Genomic DNA, 15,944 nt, shown 5'->3' on the forward strand with positions numbered 1-15,944 from the left:
CAGTAAAGATGTGGCCACTGGTCAAATGACACTGAAAGGCAGGGACAGAGGACAGCAGTAACACATCACAGAACAGACAGCAGAAGAGTGAGAATTGTAACTGCTCACAGCATGGATCTGAGCTTGAGCCATAACCAAAATCAAATGCCAACTAATTTAATCTGTTTTGGTGAATATATAACACTCATCACTCCTGTGATGCAATGACAATCACACACACCTCAGTGGAATTATACCACCTTAATTCACAATTAATTTATACCAAGTCAAATAATGTTTTATTGGTTAGTAGTTAAAACTTCCTAGACATGGTCCCTCACCCACTAAACACTGACAGAAAAGAAATACTGCACGGAACAAACAAAAAGTAAAGAGTGTTCAATTTTTTTTTATTTATTTTTACTTAATGGATATGGAACATCACAGGTGCCAGGAGGAGAGAGGGAACTGTCAAGGACATCTTGTGTACCCTGAATTCTGGTTGGGAAGGGAAGCCAGTGCCAGCATCTTTTTCTTCTGGAAAGAATCTCTATTCTTTTATAATAAAGATCAATGACATTTCCTTCTCCCTCTTCTGTCCATCCATTGCCTCTATCTACACTAAGGCCATGTGCCATCAATACTATGAACACTTTATTAGTATGGGAATACCAGGATACTATACCAGAAAAGCTCTCCTAGCATTGATGCAACTTATATTGGCAAAGCTGGGCTTTTACCTGTATACCTTATTCCACTTGCCGAAAGTGAAAGAGCTATAACTGTAAAAGTGCAGGTTTGCTGATACAACTGCATCACCAGGGACTTCCGTCAGCACAGTTATATTGGTTAGGGAAGGGACCATACCTCTCACTACTCCGACCTAGCTATTCTAACAAAAGCCTATCGTGTGGATGTCGCCTATGAAATTTAGAACTTCTATCTCACTTCTAGAGTACTTTCACTGATAACAGGGAAGCTATAATGCAGACAAGTCTTCTGCATCTTTGCTACTGCCACTTCTAACTTGGGCTTGAAAGCGTACTTCACATTTAACCACAGGTGCCCAAAGCCACATATCCCTCCAGAGCCATACCACTCCCCTACACCCATTTCCTCATTAGGAGATCATCTTTATTGCTGGATCAGTTACACTTAGCTAATATCAAGGCCTTGTCTACACATGAAAGTTTTATCAGTTATACGGATATAAACTCCTGTGTTAACACTCTTATTGCAGTATGAGTGGCTTCTTTCAGGTTAGTTTAAACCCTTTGCTAAGTAAAAAAGCTAAATATAAAGCACCACTCATATTAGAATAAGTGTTCACATGGGGGGGTAGTTATACTGGTATAATTATATTGGCTTAAATTCACATTCTTATTCTGAAAAAAGACAAAAAACCTCCCACATAGACAAAGTCCAAGAACATATACCACTACCACAATCTTAAATAAGGCAGAAGTTGAAAGCACTCAATTCCTGCTTATTCTGGGTGAGTGGAATTTAAATGTGTATCCAACCCAAACTTTGACTTCAGTTGAACTCGAGCACATGCTTGAGTTCTTTCCTGAACTGACCTCTATTCTCTGGAATAAAAATATTCTATGTATATACTTTAAAAGCCCTGTTACACAAAACCCATTGATCTATTCCCAAAAGTCACGTTAGGAAAGGGTTAGCTATTTAAATTTACCAGGTTTAACAAAAAAAACACTAGTACAGATTGCTTGCCCCACTCCCACATAAAATGTGAAAATGCTGTGTACATTTTATGAATTGTTAGGAAAAGGAATTTTTTAAAAGAGTTTATCTAACATGTTTTAAATAAAGTGTAATTCTCAAACAAACGTGACTTTTCCTTTAATCTATAAGTGTGGAAATAATATACATACATACCACATTTCTATAAGAAATTCTGCTTGACAGCTAGAAAGACAACCTTCCCTACATTGTGTAGGAGGCAAGTTTGATCCAGCTCTTCTGGGTACAAGATGTTCATTACAAAGTCACACATTTTTAGACAGCTTTCTAGTAGATCTTTAAACAAATATAGTCTTCCACCAGCAATACAAAAAGAAGACATGGAATAGACATGGAATGCTTGCCACATTCCAAAAGTGTGCAAATTTGAATACTGCCCAATCATAACACAAGGGGGGAGGGGAGGGAAGGGAAGTAGGACAAAAAAGTGGCAATGCACAACTGGAAAAAGCTATTTCTGAATTCCAGTTGTGAGGCCTGGATCAAAACAGTAATGCAAACAATGGGAAATAAGAACAACATAGAAGGCATAAATGAAAGTTTTGTGCTCTAATGAACTGGAGAATATATGCAAATATGTTTGAAGGAGATGGGATTAACTGAGGAAAAGAATGGCAACTTTAACATGGGTCTTTTGCAGAGCTCCTCAAATTCTGATTTTCAATTAACATAGTAGTTACTGTTTCCTCCAAATCACATTTTATTGTTTCCTCATCCCAGAGAGGACACATTTAGTGTATTTGGGTACAAAGTTAAAGAACATCTAGACTTTTTTTTATATGTAAACATGCTGACATATCAGGTTTCTTACTCATATGTTTAAACCACACAATTAGAACAAGGAATAAATTACACAACCAAAATCCCCTTCTGCTTCCCAGTTTGGCTTTTGGAGTGCTTGAAATTTCCAGTTCCCAAGCACAAACCTAAACTAAATCTGAACTGTCTAGGTTTTTAAGGGTCACTGTTTAACAAAAAGTAGCATGCAATAGTCAATTGTATTCCTCTAAAGTTTATTTTTCAAGTATCTCTTTTTCAGTATAATACAAAAGATAAAATAGAGTAACAGCTGGATCAGTCTCCAGTTAACTAAACGGGATGTTAGCAAAGGAGATCTTATGAAGAAAATATTTCCAACAGTTACCTGCCTGCCTCAGACAGCGAGTAGAAAGTAGTTAGGATAGAAAGTCACTAACTCATGCTAGTGATTGGGAGACCCATGATAAATTAATTATACAAATTAACATGTGAGCACATTATAGAAAGGATAATGCATCAAAATGCACTTTAGTTTATTTTGACAACAGTAGTTTAGTGTTTAATTATTTATGACCACTTACAATGTATCAGTAAATGTACTGTAGCATATTCAGTAAGTCTTAGCAGATGCTGTAATGAAGTTTTCTATTACTATTAAGTCTTTGAGAAGTGGGGAGAGACTGCCTTGTATGTGAGTTATTTTAAGAAGTGTACATTAGTGAAGTTCTACTTCAGTTCACTTACAGTTTTAAAATGATCTGACAAGTTTGATGAAAACACCATTTACAAATATGCTTTGACTTTTAATAGAGACATTCCAATCCTAGAATATACTGTCTAGCTAGGTCACCATTAGGGAGATATTAAATTATCCCTACTTATGCAAATCATGAAGATAGCGAGGAGGAGGAGTTTAAGATCACCCCCACTCTTTTTGAGAGGCGGGAAAAAGTTATTGAAAAGTAAAATACACCAATGCATCAAAGATTTAAATAAAATATTTGAAATAATAAAGACTTTTCATCATATTGTGTTATTCCTGTCTAGAAGTAGTTTTTTCAGGTTATAGTTTTCCTAGCTGTTCATTCTGGCTGCTGCTTCTGTTTTGTGATGTCATCTCAAACTAACCAGATTGGACTGGCCAGGAACCTTAAAGAAGGTGAAGGGCCTGAAGTTTACACTCAAATTACAATTTGCTGATGAGCAATATTAAAAGGGAGCAAGAGGAATCAAAATAATTTGTCCTATTTGCTAATATGTTAAACACTAACATAAGCTAAAAGAGGATACTTGATGTAGTGATTTTCAGAATGCTAGGCACCTCTTAAGCTTTATGTTTCAGTGCAATTATTTAGTCAATAAGACTTCTAAAATGTTTTTTGGCACCAATGTGTTTTCCAGGAAGATATTGGCAAGCACATTTATTATGGTCTTTATGTACTAATGTAATTGTATATTTTTAAAATGTTCCCTCTAATTAAATGTTTGAGACCTCCTTAGTTTTAAGGAACTGAAATCCACAAGTTCCCCCAGCATACTAACAGCACCTGTAGGCTTGGATTTACGACAAGAATAATTTGCTAAACTATACTAGTGCCCATTAGTACTATTATAGTTGAGATTCAGGCTACTATTAAAAGTAACCTCTATACCCAAGTTAAATCCCATTTTCTGATGACAAATTCAACTAGAAAAAAAATTCTGCTGGGTAGAAATACTGCAAACAGGTTTTCATCAAAATAGGTTCTACGTTTATTAAAGTACAAAAGGAGCACCTTTGTTTCTCATGATGTGCTGAATTTAGATGAAAAAAGAAAAGGAGTACTTGTGGCACCTTAGAAATTGGTTAGTCTCTAAGGTGCCACAAGTACTCCTTTTCTTTTTGCGAATACAGACTAACACGGCTGTTACTCTGAAACCTGAATTTAGATGCCAGTTTTAAAATTTATGCACATCATTGATCCATACACTGGGATCAATTAAATTTTTTTTTTAAAAAATCAGACTAAACTTCAAAACATAAGTAGTTATTTTATCTGTGGTACAGAAGCCATCTAGCCCTTTTTAGTATTTTATTTAAAGATGCAAATTCTGAGCAACAGGCCTCAAAGTGTCACTCAGCATAGGAGGTAACAATTTTAGAGGCGCAGTTTGCCTGTAACTTGTACTAGGGTGTACTAGACTCAGATTTATGAGCAGCAATTTTCAATACATATTACAGTGCTTTCAGGGCATGCCAAAGTTGACTGCACTTTAGTTAACTCAAAACACATCTTCAGGTAGTCTCATCCTGTCCTAAAAGTTTTATTTGTTTCAAATGTGAAAACAAACAGCTAATTTTATGCAGCCAACATACTGCTACAACTAGGCACAACATCACAGATTGAAGAGCAATACAGTATAGTACTGGCATGATTGTTTTTGCTTCTTTGTGATAAGTCCTGTTGCTTTTTATTTGAAATGGGTGGGTTTTCTGTTACAGTTTTTACACAATTTTAGTCATTAGACTAATTACTGGGATACAGAAAAGCAAAACCCGTAACTCCTCCGCTGAGCTATTTTAATGCAGATTATTTAGACCAGAAGCAAGAGGGGCAAGGAGGGGGAGATTTTACACAAAGCTCCTACTGGCGTTCAGCGTGAAATGGTCACTTACAAATATGGTCATCCATCTCCAGAGGCCTTCTCAGGCGGATGCTGGGAGGGACGGTTCTATCAATCAGCTCATCGATACTCTGAAAAAGGACATCCATGTAAGTACCGCGCGTTCCCCGTCACCCGGCAGCTTTCTGTTTGATAGCCTGCGCTAACGCGCACACAAATTTTAAAAGAGTCTCTCCTCTTCACAGTCTCTCATCACATCTCTCAGTGGGACCTTTGTTGAGACCCGTTTCGTTGTTACCGGAGTCTCGGCGAGTCCCCACTTCTTGCTCTTGTGCACCTCGCTCCGGAACTTCCCTGCGGGCGGAGGGTGAGGCAGAGACGGGAGGACGCGACGGGGAAGTGGTTTTAGGGAGATACAAAGATGCACAAGAGGGTAGGAGAGGGGGAGGGAAAGCGAGCAGGAAAACACGGGGGGCACCAGACTGAGGAGCGGCGGGGGTGGGGGTGAAGATGGGGGCAGAGCGGGCAGCACAGGGGGCAAGGAGCCCGCAGGGACTTACCGCCAGACCCACACTTTGCAGCATTTCCCGCTTCTCTTTGTCCCGGGGCCCGATATGCCGCTGGGAGAAGTCATCGTGCCGGGGCAGGAGCTGCTCGATGTACCGGGAGGACTCGGAAGCGGCGGCGCTGGTGTTCGGGGCGCTGCCCCCCGCCGCCGCCGCCGCCGCGCTCTGCTGCCCCCGCCATCCCCATCTGCCCGGCGGCTTCTTCCCCGCCAGGGCGGCCCCCCGGCCCACGAGCCGCCCCCACCAGCGGGCACAGGTCTGCATGCTGCCGCCGCCGCGCCCGGCCAACTCCCCAGCCCGCGGCACCTGCCGGGCACTTTGTCGGGAGGCCCCGAGGCGCCCCCACCCTCAGACCCCGCGCCAATGGCAGCCCGAGGGGAGGGGCCGCCTGACCCCGCCCCACACAACCCGGCCCGCCGGGCCACCTGCTGGTGCGCCCACAGCCACCGACAGGGCAAGTTTCCCTTCGGCCCCGCGGCCCTTTCCAGCCGCCCAGTCCCGCTTCTCCATCCCCAGCTCCGCTCAGCCCTCTTCCCACCCGCAGAGCCCTTCCCCAGCCCCCCTTCTACATCCCCAGCCGCCTTCCCGCCCGCAGAGCCCCTTCCCCAGTCCCCTTCTACATCCCCAGCCGCCTTCCCGCCCGCAGAGCCCTTCCCCAGCCCCCCTTCTACATCCCCAGCCGCCTTCCCACCCGCAGAGCCCTTCCCCAGTCCCCTTCTCCATCCCCAGCCCCCCTCAGCCCCCTTCCCACCCGCAGAGCCCTTCCCCAGCCCCCCTTCTACTCCCCAGCCGCCTTCCCACCCGCAGAGCCCTTCCCCAGTCCCGCTTCTCCATCCTCAGCCCCTTTCCCACCCGTCGAGCCCCTTCCCCAGTCCCCCTTCTCCATCCCCAGTCCCCTTCCCACCCGCCAAGCCCCTTCCCCAGTCCCCTCTCTCCATCCCCAGCCCCCTCAGCCCCCTTCTCACCCGCAGACCCCTTCCCCAGTCCCCCTTCTCCATCCCCAGTCACCTCAGCCGCCTTCCCACCTGCAGACCCCTTCCCCAGTCCCCCTTCTCCATCTCCAGCCCCCCTCAGCTCCCTTCCCACCCGCAGACCCCTTCCCCAGTCCCCCTTCTCCATCTCCAGCCCCCTAAGCCACCTTCCCACCCACAGAGCCCTCCCTCAGTCCCCCTTCTCTAGCCCCCAGCCCCCTTCCCACCCGCAGAGCCCCTTCCTCAGTCCCCTTTCTCCATCCCCAGCCCCCTTCCCACCCACAGAGCCCCTTCCTCAGTCCCCCTTCTCCACCCCCCAGCCCCCTTCCCCACTCCCAGCCCCCTTCCCACCCGCAGTGCCCCTTCCCCAGTCCCCCTTCTCCATCCCCAGTCCCCTAAGCCACCTTCCCACCCACAGAGCCCCTTCCTCAGTCTCCCTTCTTCCAGCCCCCTTCCCACCCACAGAGCCCCTTCCCACCCACAGAGCCCCTTCCCCTCCCCTTCCAGCCCCCTTCCCACCCACAGAGCCCCTTCTTCCATTTCCAGCCCCCTTCCCACCCACAGAGCCCCTCCCTCAGTCCCCCTTCTCTACCCCCCAGCCCCCTTCCCACCCACAGAGCCCCTTCCTCAGTCTCCCTTCTCCATTTCCAGCCCCCTTCCCACCCGCAGAGCCCCTTCCTGAGTCCCCCTTCTCCATCCCCAGCCCCCTTCCCACCCACAGAGCCCCTTCCTCAGTCCCTCTTCTCCACCCCCAGCCTCCTTCCCACCCGCAGTGCCCCTTCCCCAGTCCCCCTTCTCCATCCCCAGATCTCCTCAGCCCCCTTCCCATGCACAGAGCCCCTTCCCCAGTCCCCTCTCTCCATCCCCAGCCCCCTCAGCCCCCTTCCCCAGTCCCCCTTCTCATCCCCAGTCACCTCAGCCGCCTTCCCACCCGCAGACCCCTTCCCCAGTCCCCTTTCTCCATCTCCAGCCCCCCTCAGCTCCCTTCTCACCCGCAGACCCCTTCCCCAGTCATCCTCCTCCATCTCCCGCCCCCCTCAGCTCCCTTCCGACCCGCAGACCCCTTCCCCAGTCCCCCTTCTCCATCCCCAGCCCCCTTCCCACCCACAGAGCCCCTCCCTCAGTCCCCCTTCTCTACCCCCCGCCCCCTTCCCACCCACAGAGCCCCTTCCTCAGTCTCCCCATTTCCAGCCCCCTTCCCACCCGCAGAGCCCCTTCCTGAGTCCCCCTTCTCCATCCCCAGCCCCCTTCCCACCCACAGAGCCCCTTCCTCAGTCCCCCTTCTCCACCCCCAGCCTCCTTCCCACCCGCAGTGCTCCTTCCCCAGTCCCCCTTCTCCATCCCCAGATCTCCTCAGCCCCCTTCCCATGCACAGAGCCCCTTCCCCAGTCCCCTCTCTCCATCCCCAGCCCCCTCAGCCCCCTTCTCACCCGCAGACCCCTTCCCCAGTCCCCCTTCTCCATCCCCAGTCACCTCAGCCGCCTTCCCACCCGCAGACCCCTTCCCCAGTCCCCCTTCTCCATCTCCAGCCCCCCTCAGCTCCCTTCTCACCTGCAGACCCCTTCCCCAGTCCTCCTTCTCCATCTCCCGCCCCCCTCAACTCCCTTCCCACCCGCAGACCCCTTCCCCAGTCCCCCTTCTCCATCTCCAGCCCCTTCCCACCCGCAGACCCCTTCTCCATCCCCAGATCCCCTCAGCCCCCTTCCCCCATGCAGAGCCCCTTCCTCAGTCCCCCTTCTCCATCCCCAGTCCCCTCAGCCCCCTTCCCACCTGCAGAGCCCCTTCCTCAGTCCCCCTTCTCCATCCCCAATCCCCTCAGCCCCTTTCCCACCCACAGAGCCCGTTCCCCCAGTCCCCCTTCTTCATCTTCAGCACCACCATCCCCCTTCGCACCAGCTCTTCCCCAGTCTCCCTTCTCCATCCCCAGTCCTCTCAGCCCCCTTCCCACCCACAGAGCTCCTTCCCCAGTCCCCCTTCTCCATCCCTAAACCCCCTCAGCTCCCTTCCCACCCGCAGAGCCCCTTCCCCAGTCATCCTTCTCCATCCCCAGACCCCCAGTAGCCCCCTTCCCACCCGCAGAGCCCCTTCCCCAGTCCACCTTCTCCATCCCCTGACCCCCTCACCTCCATCCTCCACAAAAACATTCCCCTCCCAGACCCCCTCATCTCTATCGACCCCACTCCCTCCCCATTCCCTGATCTTCTCATCCCCCTCTACTGTCCATCCCACTCCCATACCTCATCCGTCATCCTCCTCCCCATCCCCAGATCCCCCTCCTCACCCTCAGACCTTCCTCATCCCCAGCCCCAGTCAACCCCCAGCCCTCTCCATCCCCACTCCTAGCTCTCCCCTCATCATCCTCAGCTAGGGTGACCAGATGTCCCATTTTTAAAGGGACAGTCCCGTTTTTGGGGACTTTTTCTTATATTGGTGCCTATCACCCCCCACCCCCTGTCCTATATTTTCATAGTTGCTTCCTGGTAACCCTATCCTCAGCCCCCCTCACCACTCCTGTTCCCTCATCCCTATCAACCCATATCCTGAGTAACCCCACTTCCCCTGCACTTATGGTCCCCATCTCCCATCTTTCCTCTTCTAGCTCTCAGTCCAGGCTCTTACTGGACTCTCTCTAGCTTTGCCTTCTGCCTTCCAGCCCCTCCACCCCCATGATCCCCCCTTCCACTGCCCTGCATTAAGCCCTCACCCTACAGCTCCTTTTCTCCTCATGTTTCCACTGCCCCTCATCCTTCAGTTCTAGATCTCCCTACCCCAGCCTCCCCTGTTCCCCTGCTCTCACCCCTCTCTCTCTCAAGCAACTCAAAAGTTTCAGGTCTATTTCAATAATTATATTGGCATGACACGGAAGTATTGGCAAGCCTAACACATCAAGTGTCTGTCACCATTTACATAATATCTTCTTGTAAACACATCACAATGCCAAAGTGTAAGCTAAACTCAGATCTGAAAGAGGGGGAAATAGTGGCTGAAGTAACAGTAACAATATGTTGTACTTCTGTAGCACACTTTTTGTTCCCCTCCTCTGCACCCCAAACTATTAAGAGGATACTGCTACTGTATTTGATTTACAGCCAGCAACTTTGATGGGAAGGTTTATATAAGTGCCAAATACAGTTACTGTTCAACTGCAGTTCTGTTCAGGAACTAGCATCTGAAGAATAAAAGTTTGTTTTTTTTTAAAGTGCTGCTTTTTCATAGTAGTGAAATAATATCAGCCATAAATATAATATTTTTATCAGAAAATCCTCATTGTCTAAATTCAGGTAATGTTTGGCAGTTTAGGTGTCCATTATTAGAATATCTGACTGCCTATCAGGAAATTGAAAAAGACTTATCCCCCACACTCAACATCCATCATCTGTATGAACCTCCCCCCCCCCCCAAAAAAAACTGCTCTTGTCTCAAACCCTGTATGATCTGAATAAATTCTGACCTATTCCATTTAAGAAGATGAAATTCTGCTGTATTTGTAAACTTATCTTTTCCCATTCTGTAGGCATGGTACAGATTTTGACAATTCTATTCCTAAAGTATACTTATCAGAATTGCAAGTGATTTTCTTTAACTTAAAAAGGTAGTTAGGCTATACAATCTTGTATGTGTTTGATTATTAGCATTTGAGATACTGGCATATAGCCAGTTGTGGGAGCAGGGAGGAGTGGAGGAAAAAGATAAAAGAAATTCACTGTAAACTAAATGCCTATGAAGAGATTCTCAATTGGTATAAATTAGCATAACTCCACTGACTTCATGCTCTTTTACGTCAGCTGAGAATCTGGCCCTTAGGTCTCTAATTTTGTCTTCTATCTCTAAGGAAATATTTAGTTTTAATCTTTATTTTTATTTTATTTCATCTAGTAATTGGGGATTCCCCTCCTTCTCATCCTTACTGCAGAAAGCAGCAGCAAGCTTCAATGTAAGTAAACTGGAACATGGATATCTGTCTCACAAGCATAAGGGAGCAGTTATTTCTTTGATTTCAGAACTCTGAAGGCTGTTTGCCAGCACATCTTTCAAAGATGCTCCCAGAATGCAGCATTACATGATATATCTAATTGTATCATAAATGGTAGTTGCACCCTGATAGGAAAACTTGTAGTGATTCTCCTTCTTTAGAGCTCTCACCAGGCAAAATAATCAGCCTTCGAGTTCATGGAACTCCCATATTGTGGTGGTGCAGTGGAGTGGCTTATCTATGATACACATCAGTCTGCTGTGCAAGCGCATAAAGAAAACAAAGAACCCTGCATGCCTGGGAATTGCAGAGTTGAGTTGGAATGGTGAATTCTTGTAAATTTCCTGTCAGGGATCCACTACATGCTTGTAGTAACTCCCCTAAATGGGCCACAGTGAGTAGCATATTCACTCCAACTTGTCTGGACACCTAAAATGCAGGAGAAGTTTCTGAAGATTGCCTTATGTAGTAGGTCTGACCAACAATCAGGGCTGAAAGGGCTCACTCAAACCCATATGTCTGCATTTATTTATATCAATCTGCAAATTCCATTTTGTTTTTGGGAGGGCCATTTTGACTGTAAAACTCTTCCTTGCCTGCACCTTAGCTCCACAGCATACATAATGAGCTGAAAAAGAGGGTCAGGAGGGATAAATTCTTACACGTAGCAGAAGGTTACCCAGGGAGGATCATTAAACTTTGATGCAAACACCCTTTGACAAAGAACTGTCTATTGCCCAGGGAAACCTGTTCTACCAGGTGGGCTAGTGACCAAGCAACAGATCATCTGATAGGGTGCTTTGATCAGTTGATGGGGGTTTGAGGCTGATCAGGGAAGTCACCAGACAGGACTGGAAGTTATAAAAGGAAAAGGTCTGCTGAGTAGCTCTTGCTCACTGACTAGAACAAGAAGGCAAGAAGATTGAGAGATAGGAAGGAAGGAATAAGGGAGGCAAGAGGATGGGATGCAAGAATCCTGGACTCCCTGAACAGATTCCCAATTCCCAAAGGACTTTTGGAGTGGTGAGGAAACTGAGGCAGGGATTTGCATGCAAATTTTGTCTGCAAATAAATTGGTTAGTCTCTAAGGTGCCACAAGTACTCCTTTTAATTTTGTCTCCCTCTATTGATCTGTATCTCTCTTGTCTATGAGTAAAGTGGAATTGGTTTGGAATTCTTTTGCAAAGTCTGTGTGTTCTTGCTTAAACAGTCCGGTGTCCCTGAAAGTTAAACTAAAAACCAGCATAAACCAGATGGAGCTTTGGGGAGAGTGTGCTTGAGCAACTAGGGCACTTGGGGCAGGGGGGAGGAATCAGCACTGGTGCTGGGGACCTAGGGTAGTTTAACCACAGGATCCCATTCCCTGGAAGTGTTAACAGACAGTCTATGCCCTAGAAATATGGCCAAAGACTGGTGGAAGCCTGCTGAGACCTAGGGGAGCTCAGAAGCATGCTGGATCCAGGGTTTGGATCCAAGCACAGCAGCCTGCTCCAGCAGAGGAAGCTTGACCAGATCTACAACAGTGGGATTTAGTTGTTCTGTTTTTTAACATGATTTATAATTCTCTTATTATACTTCATTATAATAGGTTAGTTCTCTTTCAAAATTGTTAGCCAGGGAAATGTTTTGGATAGGGTTTCCAACTTTCTAATTGCACAAAACCAAACAGCCTTGCCCCGTCCCGTCCCACCCCACCCCTTCTCTGAGGCCCCGCCCGCACTCACTCCATCCCCCCTCCTGCCATCGCTTGCTCTCCCCTGCCCTGACTCACTTTCACTGGTCTGGGGTTTGGGGTAAGGCCTCCGACTGGGGGTGTGGGCTCTGGGGTGGGGCCAGAAATGAGGGATTCAGGGTGCAGAAGGGGGCTCCAGGCTGGGGCAGGGAGTTGGGGTGCAGGAGGGAGTGTGGGCTCTGGCTGGGGGTGTAGGCTCTGGGGTGCAGGAGAGGGCTCAGAGCTGGGGAAGGGGGTTGGGGTGCAGGCTCTGGGAGGGAGTTAGGGTGTGGGAGGGGGTTCCAATCTGGGGCAGGGGGTTGGGGTGCAGGAAAAGGATTGAGGCACAGGCTCCAGCTGGGTGGCTCTTACCGGTCAGCAGTGCAGTGGGACTTAGGCATGCTCCATGTAGCTCCCGGAAGCGGTCGGCATGTCCCTGCGGCCCCTAGGCAGAGGGGCCGGGGGCTGTGCATGCTGCCCCTCAGCTCTCATTGGTCATGGTTCCAGGCCAATGGGAGCTGCAGAGCCTGCGCTGGGGGTGGGGGTAGTGCGTGGAGCTTCCCTGATCACCCCTCTGCCTATGGGCCACAGGGACATGCTGACCACTTCTGGGAGCTGCATGGAGGCAGGGCAGGCAAGAGGGAGTGCTGACTGGAACCGCCAGGATCCCTTTTTGGCTGGGCATTCCAGTTGAAAACCGGATGCCTGGCAACTCTACTCAGCAGGCTAATGATGCTGAGTGGGGGTTAAAGTAACATGGAGCATAGGTCCCTATAGTTTGCCAAAAGCAGATGGAGAATTTCCCCTCCTGGCTTTTTCTCTCTTGGGCTTTGGAGACCTGACCACCCGCTCCTTTGCTTCTTCACTGGTTGGTAAAAATCAGGATTCATCAAGCAGGAGAAACGGTTGCCTGGCTGAGGAGTTTATCAGGTTATAACCTTTCCTGATAGTAAACGGAGCAGTACCAGCACCCGATGGGAGAAGAATTATCCAAGCTGCTTTTGTAATCAGCAGGAAGACTAAGTGTCAGAAGCAAAACAGAATAAATCTATTGATCAGTTACAGTTATCGAGTATATAACTCTCATGTTTTTAAGTAGTCTGGCTGTGATGGTGTCTCCAGCACCTGCTTACTACCTAATCTATTCAGGTTTCAGAGTAACAGCCGTGTTAGTCTGTATTTGCAAAAAGAAAAGGAGTACTTATGGCACCTTAGAGACTAACCAATTTATTTGAGCATAAGCTTTCGTGAGCTACAGCTCACTTCATTGGATACATCCGATGAAGTGAGCTGTAGCTCACGAAAGCTTATGCTCAAATAAATTGGTTAGTCTCTAAGGTGCCACAAGTACTCCTTTTCTTTTTGCTAATCTATTCAGTTACCTCCCCTTTCCCTTTCTTTCACTTCCAATGGCCAATCCATAGCTGCCAAGTTTTTTCCTGTTCCATGTGTTCCTGTTCTCATGCACTCATGAGAAAATGTCACTGATTTTTCCCCCTCAGAGTTCTCCTGCCATCCCCCACCATCAATGAGAGTATATGTATGGGGAGTAGTAGGGTATTGCTGGTGGGGGATAGGGGAACTTGGGGTAAATCCTCTCATTCTGCCCTTCTCCTTATTAGCCTCATCAGTATCATCCCCCATTCTTTTCACCCCACTCCATCCCAACTCTCCCAGGGGCTCTTGGTACCTTCTCCACCTCTCAAGGGGCTTCACACTAGCAAGCCAGCAGGGGAACAAATGGATGGGAGGCACAGAGGCTGCCTGAAATTGGGTGCAAAAGTAGAGATCAACAGAAGCAAGTGGAGTTATTTGCATGCAGACCAGCTGAATGTAGGAGATCTCTAGAGCCAGGCTGCTGGAAGTTGTGACAGGGCTGCCAAATACATTAAATGGGTGACACCTGATAGCCCTGCCAAGCTCCTAAACCTACAAAACTGCTGACAACAGCAAGGTTTGAGAGACTGTTACTGGGCCATATGCTCCCAAAGTCCTGCCTCTGTAGGGAAGCAGAGCGGTTAGCTAGTCCCCTCCCCTTGTTGCTGCTGAGTTTCTCTCTTGGAGAACACTGGGGCTTTTTAAAAGGCCTGCCCCCCACTCCCCAGGAAATTCTGTGTAAGACACCAGCCTACATGCTAATAAGGCCAGATGCCTCTATAGTCCTACATTAGGGAGGTATTAATGATATCAAACTAACTACAGTACCCTTACCTTCCTGCTTGATTTTAATAGATGTGCAGGACATAGGTCCCACAAACAAAGAGCAGCCTCAAGCACCCTTAGCTCATCAAAGAGTTTAGTAAATGACACTGGTTGAAACTCAACTAAAGTAAACATGACATGTCCTCTTCAGGCACAGTTCTGCTCCCCTGAAAGTAATGTAGTCTGAATATCTGCAAAAAAAAAAAAAAAAGATAGAAAATGCCTCACAATGAAAAATATGCAATGTCATTCCAAACTGTCCAGTGCCAGGAACAGTTTCACTGGAGGATACTCTGCAGAAGTGAGGGTGAAAAATAAACAATAAGGATTAAAAGTGCTGTATGTGGTCCACACTGTTTTGAATAGTTTACTGGAAACAGTTTACAAGAAAAATAAATTTCTTGAAACGATAATAAAAAGGTTTCCTATAAATGAATAATATCAATTCCTTCACTGTAGTAAAAATTAACAATAGAACTTTGCATTTCTATAGAGTCTTCCACCAAACGATCACAAAGCACTTTATAAACATTAAAAAACCGAAACCTCACAGCACTTCTCTGAGGCAGTATTATCCTTATTTTATGGATAGGGCATCCTGAGGCATCACAAATTGAAGTGGTTTGCCTACGGGGAAACACAAAGTTTATGGCAGATCTAAGAATAGAACCAATATTTCTGGAGTTACATGCCTGAATCACAGATCATCCTTCCTTATTCCCCTGGTTTTTGTAGGAGCAAAACGAAACAGACTACTTTATAGAAAATGTTTCAGTTGGAGTCTTCAAACCAGACAAACTCCTTGGTTCTACATTCTCCCTCCCAAACTGTATAATCCCACCACTGCAATCCAGTCTGTTTTTACAGTTACCATGGGTGTTTAGTTACAAAATGCCTACCCTCACTAGTCTGATATTTTTTAAAAATAACCTGTTTACAAACCCCTGGTTATTTTTTTAAACACAAAATATACCAATATCCACACTCTAGACTAGGGGTGGGAAAGCTTTTTGGCCAGAAGGCCACATCGGGGTTGCAAAACTGTAAGGAGGGCCGGGTAGGGAAGGCTGTGTCTCCCCAAACAGCCTAGCCCCTGCCCTCTATCTGCCCCCTCCCACTTTCCACCCCCGACTGCCCTCCTCAGAACCTCTGCCCCATCCAACTGCCCCCTGCTCCTTGTCTCCTGACTGCCCCCCATGACTCCCGGCCCTCTTACCATGCTGCTTAGAGCAGCATGTTTGTCAGCCACGCCGCCTGGCTGGAGCCAGACATGCTGCCCTGCAGGAGCACGCAGCCCCGCTACCCGCGTGACGGCATGGCTGCAGGGGACGGGGAGCAGCAGGGAGGGGCCTCCCTGGCCAGGACCGGGCAGGACGGTCCCGCAGGCCGTAGTTTGCCCACCTCTGCTCTAGACT

The 15,944-nt window shown here is 47.8% G+C and overlaps 1 protein-coding gene and 1 long non-coding RNA gene across 2 annotated transcripts in view; one reads left to right on the forward strand and one right to left on the reverse strand.

Moving 5' to 3' along the window:
• Window positions 1–5,951, reverse strand: part of GLDC (glycine decarboxylase) — a 70,940-nt gene extending 64,989 nt beyond the window's left edge. Inside the window, exons 1-2 of the mRNA XM_084629197.1 lie at window positions 5,667–5,951; window positions 5,159–5,237 (exon numbers count right to left, since the gene is read on the reverse strand). Coding sequence (XP_084485323.1) covers window positions 5,159–5,237; window positions 5,667–5,936 — 349 coding nt within the window. The 5' untranslated portion in view covers window positions 5,937–5,951. The remainder of the gene's footprint in view (window positions 1–5,158; window positions 5,238–5,666) is intronic.
• The window catches only part of LOC311521089, a 29,386-nt gene continuing 18,591 nt past the window's right edge, over window positions 5,150–15,944 (forward strand). The window contains exons 1-2 of the long non-coding RNA XR_014711784.1: window positions 5,150–5,255; window positions 10,520–10,577. This is a non-coding gene — a long non-coding RNA (uncharacterized lncRNA). The remainder of the gene's footprint in view (window positions 5,256–10,519; window positions 10,578–15,944) is intronic.

The sequence above is a fragment of the Lepidochelys olivacea genome (assembly GCF_965140295.1).
Source record: "Lepidochelys olivacea isolate rLepOli2 genome assembly, chromosome: 5".
Classification (NCBI taxonomy): Eukaryota; Metazoa; Chordata; order Testudines; family Cheloniidae; genus Lepidochelys; species Lepidochelys olivacea.